General features: G+C 38.6%; 1 protein-coding gene across 1 annotated transcript in view; it reads right to left on the bottom strand.

Annotated features, from left to right (window-relative positions):
• Nucleotides 1–15,525: 15,525 nt before the first annotated feature.
• Nucleotides 15,526–19,119, bottom strand: part of LOC108068100 (uncharacterized) — a 38,700-nt gene continuing 35,106 nt past the window's right edge. Inside the window, exon 4 of the mRNA XM_017157504.3 lies at nt 15,526–17,438. Within this exon, the coding sequence (XP_017012993.2) occupies nt 15,706–17,438 (1,733 nt within the window). The 3' untranslated portion in view covers nt 15,526–15,705. The remainder of the gene's footprint in view (nt 17,439–19,119) is intronic.

Here is a 19,119-nt window from a genome sequence, read left to right as displayed (position 1 = left end):
AATTGACAGATCAAAGGAACAGCCCACTAGATGTGTAAGTTTGCCTGTTAAGGTTTGAATTTGAATTTTATTTTTTAAATATTTGTTAAATATCATTTGACGAAAGAATCGGAACTCTGACTGCAATCAATGTGAGCCATTGAGGGTATAAAAATGCCCCACTAATCCCTTATCCGTTTCCTTTACTTCCAGTCGAATGGGGAAGAAAAATACAGACATGTGAGGGACAGCAGGACACCCTTTTCCTCGAGACCTCCTTTTCTTTTCCCGCCTTCCCCCTCAACCAATTCTGACGTGGGTCAATTTAATTTGAAGAGATTGTAAAGTTGAAATGGCTGTATCTGTCACACGCCCAAGCGAACTCGAAAGGGGGAATAATCGGAAGGAGGCGGAGGACGACCCCGACCCATTGTCTTGTCCTTTTTTTTTATTCTTTTGGGATCCGAATTCACCCACACAAACACCACTCAGTGGAGGTGTTGAAGGGAAAGCCCTTTTTTTTCGTTCCTTCTTTGAGGTTGGGCAGAGGGTCCTGTGTCTTGTGTTTGAGATATTTTCCGTGAACCATTTGTGCTCCTGTCAGCAGTTTCATTATTTTCCATTTTTTCGTTTGAGTGGGTGAAAGTATGAAATTCTGATGTCTTGATTGTGGGTCCCAAAATGAAATTGAAATTGAATATTAAACCAGAATGGGTTCATCAGTGGAGGCCCTTAAGTAATTACATAGAGTTGGGTCACAGGAAGTCCTGCAAATCTGCATTTTAAACTATTTTACATAAGATAATATAAATAGTAGGCTTTGAAAATAAAATCCACTAAAAAATATTTCTGTGTATCAATATTTAAATTTTTTATAAAATCCAAAGAACTTTTTTATACTTGTAATAGCTTTAATTTACTTAACAGCTCCATCTGAATTTGGTCTATAAAAATTTACGTATAACCCTAGGATAAGTTAGTACTTTGTTTACTCTTTTAAAGCCGCCTCATAATTTCAAGAGAGCAACAATGGCCCACAGTCATTACTACTGATTTACATGACCCCTTGGGAAATGGGCGAGGGGGTTCCAAAAAAAAAGAGAAAGAAAACAAAACTACAGACCGGAGTTGGCTTCCAAGAACTTTTTCGGCCAGACAACAACTAATGAATGATGCAACAACAAGGAATCGCACTGGCCAAGTCCGAAAAAGTAGACTCCCAGGGGGAAAGGAGAGGGGGGGGGGGCTTGGGAAAACTGCAGGAAAATGCACAAGGGGAGGGGGTTTTGAAAACTCAGAGAGAGAAAAACATTTCCTGGTCTCGTTTGCTTCGTTTGGCGTGTCCCCTTTTTGGGTTTGTAAGCATTTAATTAATATTGAAAGCGACACATAAAAGGCTTAAATGCCCAGATCCCTCACGGATGCACATGGAGGCCCAGACCCAGATTCAGATCCAGATACACACTCGATCCGTGGAGTGGAGCCCACTGCAGTGCAGTTCAGCTCAGTTCAGCACAGCACAGCAGGCCAATCATTTTTTCCAGCACCATGTCAACGCAACACACATAAACCGGCTGACTGACTAGCAGAGTGAATGGTTAGCTAGAAGGAATAGTAGAGCGGGCAATGCACGGAGAGAAACAGGGTGCTAGAAAGGGAATTTACATTTAAATATAACTTTAAGAGTTCTTTACATTTTAAACTTCTTCCTTTTTTTTTGTAAATCTCTTTTGAAGATGTCTAAAAGGATGCTATGATTTTTTTTGGTGATTTCTAGTTTCTGGATAATTAAAATAATATTGTTATAAAACTATCTATTTATTATAAAAAAAGTTTCTTTTATATTTAACAATTTTTAAAAATGTTTTAAAAAATTTAACATTATCAAAGTTTTTTGAAATGTTTAAAAATATTTTAGAACATTTTTCGAACAAATTTTGGAAAGATTGTTTTGTAATTTCTTTTTATAATCTTAAAAAATGTTTAAAATTAAAGAGAATTATTTTAAAGACTTCCGAAAGTAGGAATATACCTATAATACTTTTTTCCACATATCTTATTCCAATTTCTCGCAGTGTTCATTGGGAAAGTAAGTCGAAGAGTGGGGCAGGTTGGGCTGCAAGTCAGAAGTTAGCTGGGACCTTGTCCTGTCATCACTTCAGAAGTCTAATGGGCGCGTCAGTGTTCGCCGAGCGTTCAGTTTTGGTGCAGTTAGTTGACAGCGAGTGTCTCCCGGGAGGGGGGACTCCACGTTTTCGGGTTGCCATGGGTGGCAGTCAGTCGCCTCTGTCATATGCACTGTCCCCATCATTCAACGGGCTCTTCAGCTCTTCAGCCCACAACACACACACAGCCCACAGTGGCTCAATCATCGTTGATATGCCCGAAAAACCCCCTCTGCCACTTGTGATGCGCTTTTTGGGCCCCCCGGCTTTGTGAACTGACTCTGGCCCATTTGTTTCCGCTGGCACTTCTCGCATTCCTCAGCGATTCGTGGCTTGGCGGTCGAAAATCGACGGGGCGAGAGCTCTGAATTGAGTTTTAAGGGCCCCTTGGATCCCTCCAACAGCTTACTGAACTGGAGCATATTTCACTGCAAACGACTGGAATGGATCGGGGGCCGGGCCAAACTGTCGCAAATGGAAATACACAATTGTTTAATTGTTTAAAAGGCTTTGGCGGAGTGGCGGCACTCTAATTTCGATACTTTACTTGAGAAGGGCTTCTGTTATACGATTCCCTTACATAAGACCATTTTTGGCCAAGTTACAGCAAAAAAACGAAAAGAAAAAAATCCATTTTTTTTTACCAAAAACACAGATTTCAATTTTTCACAAAAAATAATTCGTTTTTTTACCGTAACAATAGAAGTATTGATCCAAATTTGGATTGTCATACCTTTCTGAATTCGTTATAAAATTTCCTATCGATTTGCATTTAAACCTGGACATTTTATTTTTTGGCCATTTTTCGTAAAAAATCATGAGGTACCCCCTTTCAAAAAAATTAAAAATTGGCGAAAATTTAATTTTTTCAAGATCACCCTGAAAGTGTCGTGGATTTATTTCTCATTTTGTTATCTGTTCAAAACAGTATGTATTTTTGGTGTACGACCGTTTTTGGACAAGTTATAGCAAAAAAACGAAAAGAAAAAATTCAATTTTTTACCAAAAACCCAGATTTAAATTTTTCACAAAAAAATAGTTCGTTTTTTGACCGTAACAATGGAAATATTAATCCAAATATGGAATGTCATACCTTTCTGAACTCGTTATTAAATTTACAATCGATTGGCATTTAACCCTGAACATTTTATTTTTTTGCCATTTTTCGTAAAAAATCATGATGTACCCCCTTATAAAAAAATTGAAAATTGGCCAAAATTTTATTTTTTCAAGATCACTCGGAAAGTGTCATGGGTTTTTTTATTATTTTGTTATCTGTTCAAAACACTATTCATTTTTGGTGTATGACCATTTTTGGCCAAGTTATAGCAAAAAAACAAACAGAAAAAAATTCAAATTTTTACCAAAAACTTTGCTTCTCATTAAGCTGTCAGATCGAAGAGTGCATTTTTTGCCTAAGGATGTTCTCAGAAATTGTTGTCACCCTTGGCGAGCATTTACGCAAGTACAAATGTATGTGATTGAGTGTGTGGAAAAAGCGCATTGCGACGCTGGCTGGCAATATGCCCGAAAAAGGCAGCCCCCCTCGCAAACCTCGAAACCCCCTACCCCTCAAATCGGAATACGCCATTCCAAGTGTCATAAAAGTGACAAATCCATCAACGGCTCGGAAGTGAAATGATGCGGGGCGTGAGCAATTTGTCTCGTATGAAACGAAACGAAATGAAACGAAACGGAACGGGAATGGAAAAGGAGTTGGGGGAATCCGGGTAATTCAATTTCAAACTTTGGACATGGGATTTCCCTGAGGATGATGACATTAACATGCATCGTTAAAGTTCTTTATATGCCTGGGTGCTAAAAACTAAATTAAATACCATTTGACGTCTGTGGCAGATATAAAAAAGATCGCATGTTACGCTATTCAAATTAAATAAGGAAAGGATTTTGGAAAAATAAATAATTTGTATTTCCCTTAAAATAATAATATTTCTAATTAGGGTTGTTCATTATAATATGCTTTTAAATCACTAGAGACTTTTAGATATACCTCTTAAATTCTTAATGCATTTTTAAAAATATATTTACTTTTGATGTCGGGGGCTTTATAGACTTTTTCCCGCATCACAATAATTCCCCTTTGCGATATGCATCTTTTGCCAATATTGTTTTTTTTATTTCGGGCATTTTGAATTCGAAATGTTCAACGCAAATATTGGACGAGTGATGGATATGCACACCTCGGTGCCCCTTCGCACCCAGTTCGAAACTAAATAAATATTGTTGTTATGTGAGTCAAAATCTGCCAAGTGGGCCACCCCTGTTCCGAAGGTCCGATTTTCATCGATCTTTTTTACTTTTCCGGTTCACAACGAAAATATAAGAACTTCATTTGAACGGTTTTGCGAAATTTTGAGTTTTACCGGAGTTATAGGGGTCAAAACATGGCATTTTTGACACTTTTTCGAAAAAGTTGCACTCAGTCAAAAATTCATAACTTCGGAACGGTAAGAGATATCTTTATGATGTTTTCACTAATCGCTCAAGAATTAATATGACTTTCCATTAAAAAATTTAAAAAAAAATTAATTTTTATTTTTCTTAAAAATAAATTAAAATTTTTTTTTATTTTTTATTTTTTTCAGTGTTCTTCACCAGCTATAGAGTTTAAAACCATTTGAAAATGAAGTTTGATTCATTACGAAAAAGATCAAAAAAAAAAAAAGAGGGGCCCGGACAAAGGTTTTTCGCAATATCGATTTGAAGAAGGGCGCACAGCGGTTTCCCATACAAAAACGGCTTGCTCGTGAAAACTGGCTGGTCAACACATGCCGTAGCGAGCGTAGCGTCAGCCGACTACAGCTGTCAATGGGGGACTTTTTGTCGTTTTGTATGGGAAACCGCTGTGCGCCCTTCTTCAAATCGATATTGCGAAAAACCTTTGTCCGGGCCCCTCTTTTTTTTTTTTTGATCTTTTTCGTAATGAATAAAACTTCATTTTCAAATGGTTTTAAACTCTATAGCTGGTGAAGAACACTGAAAAAAATAAAAAATAAAAAAAAATTTTAATTTATTTTTAAGAAAAATAAAAATTAATTTTTTTTTAAATTTTTTAATGGAAAGTCATATTAATTCTTGAGCGATTAGTGAAAACATCATAAAGATATCTCTTACCGTTCCGAAGTTATGAATTTTTGACTGAGTGCAACTTTTTCGAAAAAGTGTCAAAAATGCCATGTTTTGACCCCTATAACTCCGGTAAAACTCAAAATTTCGCAAAACCGTTCAAATGAAGTTCTTATATTTTCGTTGTGAACCGGAAAAGTAAAAAAGATCGATGAAAATCGGACCTTCGGAACAGGGGTGGCCCACTTGGCAGATTTTGACTCATGTTTGAATTTTATTTGCCTGACTGCTGCAACTGAAAGCCAATATAAATGTGCATATAGCCCATACATATATGTATGGATATATTCCGATAGATATGTAGTTTTTTTGCCAACTAAATTGAGCGTAAACTTCCGTGCCTTACGGCGCATTATTGGCCATGCCGGGCACACACAATCCCCTATATATACAAATATATGGGAGACTATATATATATAGATTTATAATGGGAGTGACGGGCAAAACAATCACATAAATTGTTCATAGTTCATTTTCAACGCTTCAATCTGGTCGCCGATTTAAGAGCATTTCTTTTTTTGTATTTTGTGTGATACACTTGGCGAAAAGATTTTCTATTTTTATGTCAATAAATAAATCTGTTGTTTATTTCTATTATTTCCGAATTTACGTTTTTTTTTTAGATTTTTATGTCAATCCGTTCTGGGTGACTTTCGCTACTGACCATTTTTATAGGGAACCTTTTATATTTGTTATAGATAATTTAACTTTTCGTCTTGGTATGTATAATATTTCTTCTTGGTATGTATTTCCCCCAGTGCACCCATGAGATTTGTTGTAGTCATGTTCGGCCATAAGCCGTTTATGGCCCTGATTTATTATGGGCCAACAAATCACCAGCATGTTGGCCCAAAGCCCACTTCCTGCTCCCTTTAACGAATCTCGGCTGGGTGCATTTTTAATGCTTTTCGTGGAAAGGTGGCACTGATATTTGCATTGTGCTGAATTTCCTCAAGAAAGACATCGAATTCAAGTTCAATTCGGCGGCAAACACTTGAAGTTCAGTAAGCACGCACGGCCAAAAAGGAAAAAAGGGGGTCAAAGTTCAGGGGTGGGGGTTTTATGGGGGGAAGGGGGCCCACCAGGTGCCACTGAGACTGCCGCAAAAGTGATGATGACAGGGGCAAATGGAACTTTCGTGTATTATTATTACTTGCCTTGTTCTCCTCTTTTTTTCGGTGCCTTTGCTTTAATGGAAAGCATGGAGGTGTTCGCATTTTCCCAGGGGATTTTTCCCCGAGCCCCCACCTTATTTAAGGAGGGAAAGCATTTTCGAGAAATCAATTGCTTGAAATAAAAATCAACATTAAATTGGTTTTACACAATAAAAAGGAAAGTAAATGAAATATTTATTAAATATTACAGTGATATACAGTGCTTAGGTAATTATTAAATTATTTTTATATTTTATGTTCATTTTTAAAAACTCATCCGAAGATTTTCCCGTGTGACTGTAATCAATATGATCGATATATAATTTCTGTTTACATTCTCTCGGTGATTTCGTCCTGGTCTTATCCTTGGGTTTCTCCCGGGAACTACTTGACACCCAGAGGAGGAAAATGTGGTGAAAAAAAAAAAAACAGAGAGAAAAGCAGTGATGCGAAAAGTGTTGAAAATGAAATCGTGTACGCATCGAGAGCATAAAACGTGCATAAAAATCTGTCATTTACATTGGTAAAGGCGTGAAAAATTGGCAAAGTTACCCCACTCTTTTCTACCCCCCTGATTTTCCTTACTTTTCTCAGCCTTTCTCTTTCGCTCTTTGTGTTTGCTCCCCTGGCGAAAAGTTGGAAAAGCGCTGACGAGAACTCGGTTTGCCTTTGGCTGTCGCAGCATCGCTTTTCTCTACTTACACCCCTCCTGATTTTCCACCCCCTCACTTTCCACCTCTACTGCCCTCGTTTCGGCTTCAACTCTTTTTCGCTTTGAATTTGCTTTATGAGAAATTTATAATATCCCCCAACTCGAAGTCGAACGGAACTTGTTTGTTAACCGGAGTAAAATCAGGAAAAAATCTGCGAAAAAAGCGGATGGGTCAGGGGGAATCTGAAAAATATATAATAATATTTATTTATATTTTAAAAATCATTTAATTGTTAGGCTTTCCTTTTTTAATATTTTCTGACTATTAAATTATTATTTTTGGGTTTGTTAAGCCTGTATTAAAATTATTGTGTACAGTTAAAGTGTACAGTTTAAATTAAATTAAATCCCTATAATTTCTCTACAGATTTCTGCTAGCAATTTCATTACTATCCACTTCACTCAATAGCTAGTAGATTTTCAGCTGAAGAGCTTAACTTCCCTCCTTTTTTTATTATCCTGATACATTAATAAATTAGCCAACCCTTTGGGGCAAAAAAATAGACGATAAAGTCAATCCCCCCGTTCTAGTTGAGCCATAGATTTAAGTTGATTAATTAGCAAGCGGATTGCGGATATCAAAATGGATTAACTGCTAACCCCGCGCAGAGCAACTTTTTAATTGAAATGCCATTGCGTATACGCAGCATGGGCAGCGTAATTAAAAATGTAAGTTTAGAGTTGCTCTTCATTCACCCCATTTATAAAGTGAGCATTGCGAATAATAATGTGTCATAAAAACAGGTCTAATTTTGAGGGAGATGACAGCGATAGAATCTTTTGTCCCCCTTCCCACGAAAAAAGATAAGAACTTTGACAAATCAACATGGAATCGCTTAAAGTACCCGACATTAATTCCCAAAAAAAGCAAAAATAAACCGAAAGTGAATCAGATACTTGGATCTCGGAGTGCCGGCTGTGAAGCAATTACATTTAATTATCAAAGCGTTATGCAAATGTTGTCTGGCTCTTAAATAACAAAAATATAAAGCTCGAGGGGGCGGTTATCGCCAGAAAGACGCCCCAAAATTAAAAAGAAATCAAATGCGGTTGAGACGGAGTCGTAGTCTTGCCGGTTTTACATTTGCCCCGAATTCCCCCCGAAAAACGCCACAAAAGTCTTGTTTGAGGTCGTTCATACAGCGTGACAGTCTGTTGCCTTTTTCGGTTTTTTCCTTTTTGTGTTTCTTGGGGCGAATCTGCCGAGAGGACCACATGGACACCACTGGTGGAGAATTGAAACCGCAGCTGGGAAAAAGGGGAGTGGGCTCGGAGTAACAGATGGGCGGTTATCCTGGCCGAGAAATCCTGTCCTCTGAAACGAACACTCTCTGACAATGACGGGAATTTCATTTTGAATATGAAAAACGGAAGTGTTGCGGTTCATTAACTTGGGCTTACATAAATGATATAAATTCCTTAAACCGTCTAAAATTAATCCGAATTATTTGGATTTTTATAGGGAAAAATAAAGAGTACGAAAAAATGGTCAAAGCAAAGTGGATTTTAATTAATATAAATTCTTTAAATATTTAACTTTATTATGATTTTTTTATTGGAATTAATTAGAAACTGGAAAGAAACAAAAGCGATAATAGTCTAGTCTAAAAGTCTACTGCTTTTATTTTTAATTCCCTAAAGTCGAGATTAATTTTATTTTAGCATACTTTTCGACACCTTTTTGAAAAGATTAAAAATCGATCTACATTTTTTTTTTTAACAAATATTTTGTGTAATGTAATTTCCTCAGTTAATTTGTTTTTAAAATAAAGTACAAGATAAATTACCAAAACATACCTCTAGTTTTTTGTTAACCCTCTGCTTCAGAGCGAGCATTTTCATCTCAAAACCATTTTTCTCTGGTTGAATTCCCACTTCTAGTTATGTTTGTATATTTACCACACAGCCGGTTTGCTCATTTTCCTTTTGCCTCCACTATATCTCCTGCTTCGGGCTTCAGGCGGGTCCACATGGCGTATGCTTAATTTTGTTGCCACTTTGACAACTTGACTGTCTGCCTCCGGGCTATGTATGTGTGTGTACTGGTGTGTGTGGTGTGCTTGTGTGGGTGCCTGTGAGCTGACCAAAGGACAGTCGTCGAGTCCTGAAAGAGATGAGTTGAGGTAAGCCGGGCTGAGCTGAAATAAGGTGTTGTCTGGCAGCAATTAAAAGGACTTTATCACAAGTACATTAAAATATACCTCGAAAATAGAGAGAAATCCGGAGGAAACGGCGGCCAAAAGGGACGAGAGAACCAACAAACAACCTAATTAACTTGTCAAAAATTCAGACTCTGCTCACCGGCCCAAAAGAAAAGGCAAAGGACCAGAAAAAAAGGAGGAGGGAAAACAAACAAAAGGCATTTTGCCTACGTGCCCGGCTTAAGGTTCTATTAAAATTTCAATTAAATATTTCCCGTTTTCTCTCTCGCCCCCTGGACACCCGAAAATACACCGACATCCCAGTACTTATGTGCTTTAATTATTGTTATACCCGTTACTCGTAGAGTAAAAGGGTATATTAGATTCGTGCAAAAGTATGTAACAGGTAGAAGGAAGCGTTTCCGACCCTATAAACTATATATATTCTTGATCAGGATCACTAGCCGAGTCGATCTAGCCATGTCCGTCTGTCCGTCTGTCCGTCTGTCCGTCTGTCCGTCTGTCCGTCTGTCTGTCCGTCTGTCTGTCTGTATGAACGCTGAGATCTCGGAAACTATAAAAGCTAGAAGATTGACATTTTGCATGCAGATTCTAGGAGTTCCTACGCAGCGCAAGTTTGTTTCAAAAGGGTGCCACGCCCCCTCTAACGCCCACAATCGCTTATATACGATTTTAAAATTTTCAATATTTCGGAAAACTAAAAATGCAGTTTTATTGTGTTTATGAATACCTATCGAAATGTAGAAGAAATTTTTTAAATCGGACCATTCGTTAAAAAGTTACGGCGGATCAAAGTCCCTTTAGCTGAGTAACGGGTATCTGATAGTCGGGGCACCCGACTATAGCGTTCTCTCTTGTTTTTATAATTATTATAATTATGATTGCAAGTCAGCGCGAACCTCCCGGGGATTTTAGGCGACAGCAACCAAAGCAAAAGGAAAACTTTGGAGGGAAAAGTGCGCGGCCATTTCGCACGCAAATGTTTAATTATTGAAAATGCCTGGCTGCCTGAGAGGGAAAACAAAATGTGGAAACGGGCGGCGAAGTCGAGGAATGCGAATATGGTTGCTGAGACAACAGAAATCTGTTTACGTGATTTTCTTCATCTTCGTTTCTGTGTGTGACTTTGTCGCACATGGGAAATGCAAGCAACAAAAAGGAGTAGAAGCGAAGTTAGGGAAAGCTGTGCGCAACTATGGCTGAGCCAAAACTACAAGAATACGCTGAAAAAAAGTATTATAAAAATATTACAAATTGGCGAAAATTGTATTTTCCAAGATCTCCCGGAAAGTGTCATGGATTTATTTATTTTAGTTATCTGTTCAAAACAGTATTTATTTTTCATGTAGGACCATTTTTGGCCAAGTTACAGCAAAAAAACCAAAAGAAAAAAATTCAAATTTTTACCAAAAACCCAGATTCCAATTTTTTACAAAAAAATAATTCGTTTTTTGACCGTAACATTGCAAATATTGATCCACATATGGAGTGTCATACCTTTCTGAACTCGATATTAAATTTACTATCGATTGGCATTTAAACCTGGACATTTTATTTTTTTGCCATTTTTCGTAAAAAATTACGAGGTACCCCCTTACAAAAAAATTGAAAATTTTCGAAAATTTTATTTTTGCAGGATCACCCTGGAAGTGTTACGTATTTATTTATTGTTTAGTTATCTGTTCAAAACAGTATTTATTTTTCATGTAGGACCATTTTTGGCCAAGTTACAGCAAAAAAACCAAAAGAAAAAAATTCAAATTTTTACCAAAAACCCAGATTCCAATTTTTTACAAAAAAATAATCCGTTTTTTGACCGTAACAATGGAAATATTATTCCAAATATGGAATGTCATACCTTTCTGAACTCGTTATTAAATTTACAATCGATTGGCATTTAACCCTGAACCTTTTTTTTTTTTGCCATTTTTCGTACAAAATTATGATGTACCCCCTTAAAAAAAAATTGAAAATTGGCGAAAATTTTATTTTTTCAAGATCACCCTGAAAGTGTCATGGATTTATTTCTTATTTTGTTATCTGTTCAAAACAGTATGGATTTTTGTTGTAGGACAATTTTTGGCCAAGTTACAGAAAAAAACCAACTGAAAAAAATTCAATTTTTTACCAAAAACCCAGATTCCAATTTTTCACAAAAAAAATAACACAAAGTTACGAAATTTCTTGCAGTGAACCGCAAATATACGCAGACAGACACAGAGTCGAACTAAGGAAGCGGCACAGACAAGCGGACAGACGGGGCAACACACGTAGGTACAAGAAATCCTGCTTGCTGCACTTGGCACGACTAGGAAAATGTCCCTACTTCTAGCCCCTCCTCCTCGTTGTCATCCTGCTCCTTGTCGCTTCTTCAACGCTTTGAAAAGAGCGCCGCAAGCAGTTTGCCTTCAACTTGAGCCACCACCTTTGCGACATTGATGCACTAAAAACATAGTTCAGAAAATAAACATTGAAACAATAAGTTATTTTAAAAATTGTGCTGACCTAATGGAGTATTTTATTATATTTTAATTATATTTTGCATAAAATTTAATGCAGTTTTTCGGTATTTATATTAAATATATTAAAATAGTTCCTATTTATTTGGTTTTTGCAAGTCATATCTTTTATTTCCTATTTTTTTTCTTTCAAATTCTATCGTTTATTTTTTTTAAGTCTTTTTCAGTGTGATGCTGTTGCTGTGCGACTTTCTTTCAGCCGGCGGTTTTGGCAGCTCCGCTCCTTCTGTTTTCTGTTGCAATGTCTCCATTTGGCTGTCTGGTCTTTGGGCTACGTGTCTATTCGAATTTTCACCAAAAAGATACCCTGTAAGCAGCCGCGGGAAGTGGAAGTGCCTGCTCGATACGATCGCTACCGTAGACACAACATTTTTGTTTAACTTTATTTCGGGCGGGAAAACTTGTGGAAACTGAAACTGTCTCGAAAGTCGAAAGCGAGCTTCGCAAATTGAATTGGAATTATTTGGCAAATGTGCACCGACGTAGAGGGAAATACACGGAAAAAGGAGCAAAAGAAAACCAATGGAGTGCGGCAACATTTTATGCAAATCAACTGACAGATTTTCACCCCTGGCACGTGAGCGATAAAAAAAAGAACAGGTGAAAAACAGGCGAAATAAAACGTGGGGGTAATTGAAAAGCTGCAGCGACAAATGCATCACTGCACAGCAGCCGTCTCTCCCTTATCGCGTATGTCCCGTCTCTTTCGCGTCGCGAGGCTTTATGCCTCAGTTTTCCCGGTGATTTGTGCGTGGCCGTTATTCGATAAGCGTTTAAGTAATTAAATGCACGCCCGTTGCGATTGATAAACGAGCTCTGCCGTCTCTTTCTCGTTCACTTCGGCAGTTCAGGGCCTTAATTGGGATATATATGATGTATCATTGCGGGGGCAAGTGTTTTCTCATCGATACAAATCGAGTCTGACACTGTCGAAGTGATCATTTTCATTTAAAACGGGAAACTTAACTTGGAGATTTAAAATCACCTTTTTAAGGTGCCTAAAAGTATGCTTTCATATATTTAAAAGCAGAAAATCGCATGCATAAATACCAAAAGCAAACTTAAATTTTTTTTTTAAACATACTTTTAGGCTTTATCTCAATAGTTTTTAAATCTTTAATGGTTTCTTTTTGGAAATAAAGCAGTGCATACTTTTAGGCACATTTATAGGTGATTTGAAAACACCAATAATAATATAGTACTCAACCACTTGACAGTTCTCATTACACCCAATCCTTTTCGATCCATTTAGCGTTCTAGAAATGTTTCCAAGTTCAAATGGAATCGGGGGGCTTTTCACACACACATGACCCCATTTTCCGGGGGAAAAGCGCGTTAATTGCTGAATATTTTATTTGCATTTAAATGGCTGCCAATGGCGGCCGGCGAGTTTCCCATGCCAAGGACAAGAAAATGAGTCCATGATTATGCGTAAATAATAAATTGTTGCTTTATTGAATTTCATTCCATTAAAATGTTACCACATAATGAGATGTGTATACATGTATATGTTGGTGTGTTTTCCGTGTTGTGTCTTTAATTTTTTTCTTTTTTTTTTTATTGATACGCTGATACCTTTGAAGGTTGTTTTCCATTCCGACTGCCCTCCTCCTGTGTTTTTTTTTATTTCAACTCAAATTCCAATTAAATCGTACAACAAACAATCAGGAAAATCGAATTCAGGTTTCGTTTTCACTTAAACTCAAAGTATTTAAATTTTTAACTTTAAAGTTGAGCCACAAAGAAGCTTTTTATGAACAAGAAAAAAAAGGAAAAATAAAACTCCCTTTTTATGAATCCAGTTTGAGAAATATTTTTGCCATTGCGCTTAGTTTTAATTGCCTTTCGCTCTTTTTTCTCCTCTTCACGTTTCGCTTTTGATATGTTAATTACACCGCATTGCATCCGCCACCTCCCCCTCGACTTCTCCTTCTCTCTCTGCCCTCCACTTTATCCGCGTCTTGCTTATGAAATTTTTATTTCCGCTCACATACTTTGTTGTGTGTCAGTGTGCGTGTGTTTAAACTAGTAATTCGGCTAAAGCTGTGGAATTGCTTTTTTTTCTTCCTGTTTTCTTTCATTTTTCTACACAAAGTATTTTTAATTTCTTAAGTTTTCGACTTATTTTTGGGGGAATTTCTCAGAGTTTTTCATCCATCCTTTTGCACTTTTATTTCCTTTTTTATGTTGCATGTTTGTTCATTTTTGCTGAATCAACTGTGTGTGGGTGTAATGTTCGCTTCAGACTGTCCACAAAAATCTTACAAATGTGGGAAAAGGTTGGAAATATTTGAAAATTTTATAATAAAAGTTTGTTGACTTTTTTTTAAATATTTAATATATTTTTTTATATTTTTAAAACACATTATTTTTGAAAACGAAATATTTTCTTGAAAGATTTAATGTTTAAACAAAAGCAAAATAAATTCCAAATTTAAATGACCTTTATTTCCAGTCCGAAGCAACCATTTAAAAATCTATAATTGTTTTTTCATCGCTTTGATATGTTGTTTTTTGCCTTTTTAATAACCACTAAAACTTGTTATTTGTTTTCTTCTGGCTAATTGAATGTTTTTTTTGTTAGCTCAATATCGTTTTTCCTTAAGTGTGTTTTCATTGTTTTTCGTTTAATTTTGAAACCTATTTCGATGGATTTTGCGTGCAAGGGCGACCGGAAAAGCATTCAGTGTGTGTTTGTGCGTGGCGAATAGTGCTGCCATTTGTCTTTAATCCAATAGAATTATAATTTTTCGCCAAATAAAAATAAGAATAAATTATTTTGGCTGATTTGTCGAGTTTTTGAACATTCTCAAATGACAGCACCATTTTTTCGAGGCTCTTTTTCTAACAATTTCTTCTAATTTTTCAGCTACTTAACATCCAGAAGCAATGCTTTCTAAGACTAAATGAAATCCAATCGAAACCAAGGCGCAAAATTATTTTGTTTTCGGTTATCACTTTTTGATTTCTAACAGCTCTTTGAGTATCCGTGTGTGTGTTCGCGTATATATGTATGTGTTCGTGTGTGTGTCTACAGGTTTTTTCGCTATTTATACACAAAAAAAAATGTTTTTCGCTTAACTTTAGTTTTACATTTTTTTTCCATTACTTTATTTTATCGTTTACTTTTTCTAACGTTTATCGTTTAATGTTTTCCATATATATTCACCACACAAAAAAATCGTTTTCGACAATTATCTCTATATCCTTTTATTCGCTTCCCTCGTCCTTCGTGTAAAACATAAAACACCAAAAATAATACATCCGAAAGCGGCGACTATAATATAGTACTAGAATTATGTTTAGATTTTTTAAGTTGGTAACATTTCGGGGGAAAGGGGAATGGGAGTTTTTCAATAATTGTTCTCAAATAAGGCGAAGAACCCTTTGAATCTGGCTGGCATCGTTTTATTGCGGCTCGAAAATGGTTCAAACGGTTTAATTAAAATAATATAAATCTAAATTCAGCAAAGGCTATATTTTATTTTTTATAATATCAGTCTAGAAATAACAAAAAAATAAAATAGAAAAAAAGTTAGTTTGAAAATAAAAGTTGGAATAAATATTCTTCAAGTGTAAAATGTTTGAAACACTTTATTAAAAACAGATTATTATTCATGATTCATTCTTAATTTTTTGAAAAATATACTTTTTGCAAACTGAAGTTATTAAAATTAGTATTATGAATATATTGAAATACATGTTTTATTTTCTGTCATTTATATTTAAGAAGCTCTTTGACTTGGGTTTTCAGGGTGATTTCCACTTTCCTTCCATTGCTACCAACTCATCGTTAATTTTTCCTTTCCATCCACTCCTCTCTCTATCTCTCTCTCTGTGTTTTTCCAGCTTTTCCCGCTTTTCCACTTAAGGCATCGGAAAGTGATTCTGCTCAAAGTCTTTGTGTCGCTCCGCCAGCGATTTCTCCAGCCGTCGATCCGTGATGGCCACGAATGGCAGTCGCGACTGTTTGCCTCTACTGCTGCCGGGAATGCCACTGGATGCACTTGCTCCTCCTCCTGCTCCGTTGATGCCATCGATGACGCGATGGTAGACAAAGGAGTTGAGGGGCGAGGGATCTCCCCGACCTCCTCCGGGGGATCCTCCTGCTCCTCCTGCTGCTCCTCCTCCCTCTGGCTTTTCCGTGGAATTCCCCGCCTCCAAACGGGGCCAACTACTTTGACCTCGACCAGCCACATTGGCCACAAACTGGGCGCTCCGGCTGCGACTGCGCGGTGTGCCCAGGAAGCTCCCGGCGATGGCCGGATAGGATGGTAGCTTAAATAGCGCCGGCTTGGGCGTGGTGGTCGAGGAGGAGGAGGAAGGATTTCCCGCCTTACTGGCCACTTCGCGCTGCCAAAAGTCCAGGGTCTCGGGTGCCGGATCACCGGATTCCTCGCCAGAAACCGCAGCAGCCGGGGCATCCTCCTCGGGCAATTGATTGCTGGCCACAGTAGTTGGTTCCTCCAACTGGGTAACTTCTTTTGGCTTAACCGTGGTCGTCGTCGTCGAACTCTTTTGCTGGGCAAACAAATCCTCGAAGCGCTGATGCTGATGGTAGCGACGCCTCTTCTCCTTCAGATACTCATCATCCAGGCGAATGGATTCAGTGCTGCCAAGGGGATTCCCTGGATTTAAAGTGGGTGTGGGCAGGGTGCCCTCGAGCAGATTGAGCAGCTGCTTGTTGCGGCGATTATACTTTTTGATATAGGGCGGCAGGTTGGCCTCCTCGCCGCGCTCCTGCTCCGCCTCCTCCAGTTCCGCGGCACTCTCGTAGTCGTCCTCGTAGTCGCCATACAGTTCGGGATGCGATTCGCGGTAGTGCTCGTCGTAGACCTGGAACTGCACCCTGGCTAGATGCGGCCACTTGGCGTAGTAGCGCTCCAGATGCTCCAGCTCGGTGATCTGATGGCCCAGCTGGGGTTTCGGTGGTGGCAGAGGCGGTGTGGGTGGTGGTGGCGGTGGTGGTGGTGCCACCGGTGGGTTAGGAATACCCTTCCTCTGATACGGATTACTGGGTCGCATTGACTTGGCATGCCCATGATGGTGATGATTGTGATGATGATGATGGTGGTGATGATGGTTGCCCAGGTGGCCATGATGATGACCATGATTATGGTGATGCTGATGATGATCCTTCATCGCCGTCTGATCACTCTTAATGCCATTCCTTAGAACCGGACTGATGCGGCGATACCAATTGCCATTGTCGTGGGCTATCAGGCGCTCCATTTCCGTGTGGTGCTTCGGATCGACGTCCAGCTGCTGCGGCTGATTATCGTAGTAGTTGACCTGACCCTCGTAGAAGGGCTTCCCAGTGGGGGTCAGGGGTCGCTGGGGTCGCAGGCCCAAGGCGAAGATCGGTGCCGAGTGCGTGGATCGTTCGCGTTCCTTCTGCAGCTTCTGCAGATGCCTCGTTGAGATCGGGGGCGTCGGGGTCACCACCACCACCATCCGCTCCGGATGCCGCTTCAGATAGTCCTTGTACCGCTTCTTGTGGCTCTTGTGACCCGTCCGCTGGCGACTCCTTCGCAGCGCCTTGAAGCGTTCGAATGCCGACGCGGGGGCGGCTGCTGCGGCGGTGGGCGTGGCCCCGGTGGCTGCGAGAATAAAAATCTTTGTTAGTCTCGGCACGCTTTCTAGGGCTCGGAAGTAATAGATTTCTATTAGGCCAACGGACAACAAGATATTCTTCTGTCCAATGCCCTAGAAAAAGGCAAAAGAGGGTCGTATGATGCGCTTAAACAGTTTGACACGCATTAAAATTTCAAAAAAGGTGACCGAAAATGTATTAATTCTGAGATTCCGAGAACAAAGTTCTATTTCTCTAAAATATTGTGTTTGGTTTTTTGGTTATTTAATTTTTAAGACTTTTTTGATTGTTTTTTTAAAAAAGGTGACCCAAAACTGCAATTCTGTGATTTAAACTAATTAATTGCATGCCGATTTCGCAGTTTCAAGCCTCCATATAATTCTGGCCTTACTATCTATTGGTTTTATTTTTAATCAAATTTTTTAGCTCACTTTCTTTATGTTTTTCAAAAAGTTAACCCCAAACTGCACTTCTATGGTCCATAACTTGATCAAATAAACTCCGATTTCGAAAAGAAAAATCCCTAAAAACGTCAGATTTAAAGCTCTAATATTCAATAATATTTAAATAATACTTTAAGCTGATTTTGTATATGCTTTCGTTATAAATCTAGTTTTCTAGGGTATGCAAGGCCTTCGCTGCTAATCCTGCCCTTCCTTCTCGTTTGACCCAGCTCAATGTTGGTCCTGAAATCCTTACAAACCACACAAAATCCCCAGAACTGCCGCTCCTCCGCATCCCCGATGGGGAACCACACACAAATTCATTCAACTTGATTTGTGCCAGCGAGGGAGGCGTCAGCAGGACTCCCAAGAAATAAAATAATCAACGAATTTATGGTGGAACTCTCGAATCAACCCGGGCGTTTGCTTCTCCCAGTCAGGGCACGTCTGCCATCGCCGCCCCCGCAGAACTTCATTTCTTGGCCAATCCTCTGGACAGATTTTGTTGCTTCCGTTGGCTCAGCTATATACGTTGTATATATATATATTTGCTATTTTGTGAGCTTTATTGTTTAATGCCAGGAAATGGCTGAAGGGGGAGGTGTGAGCACATTCCCCCAGGGAAGCTGAACTTTTTTCGTTTGATTTCTTGGCTTGGAAAAAATTTTAACAAAATTTGCATACATTTTATCAACTTCGCTTCTCGCTAAACTAATTAGGGGAATATAGAATTTGGAGATTTATTCGCTCTTTAGGCAAAGTCTTCGAGCACTTCACACATTTGCATTGAAATTAAAGCGCTTTTCCTGGCCACAGTTTGGCTTTTCATTACCCCCGGCCAAACGTACACATATCTCTCTGTCTGAGGGTCTTCGTCTGTAGAATGTAGAATGCTTTGGGGATTTCCTTTACATATTTTCAATTTACGGCAGGCACACACATAGTACACACACAGCCGCATTGCTGACTTTGATGGGATCTCTAACTGGGGTCCGAAAACCGAAAACTGCCAAGCGAAACCGAACGAGCGAGTGGAATGTGCGGTACAGTGGGCCAAAAGCACAAATTCCCACTGTGAGAGGCCATCAAAGGGGAAATGGAATGCGGTACAGTGCTTAGTTTCTACTGTTCAACAAAGCCAAAGCTGGTTTTATACATTTTCGGATTTAATCCACTAAACTTTCGGAGTTAAAATATTTTATTGCATACTTTTAGACACCTTTTAAAGTACTTTTTAAAACCTTT

This window comes from Drosophila takahashii, chromosome X, assembly GCF_030179915.1.
Source record: "Drosophila takahashii strain IR98-3 E-12201 chromosome X, DtakHiC1v2, whole genome shotgun sequence".
In the NCBI taxonomy this organism is placed as follows: Eukaryota; Metazoa; Arthropoda; class Insecta; order Diptera; family Drosophilidae; genus Drosophila; species Drosophila takahashii.
Note: the sequence above shows the minus strand (reverse complement) of the source record. Positions and strands in the feature narration are given on the sequence as shown.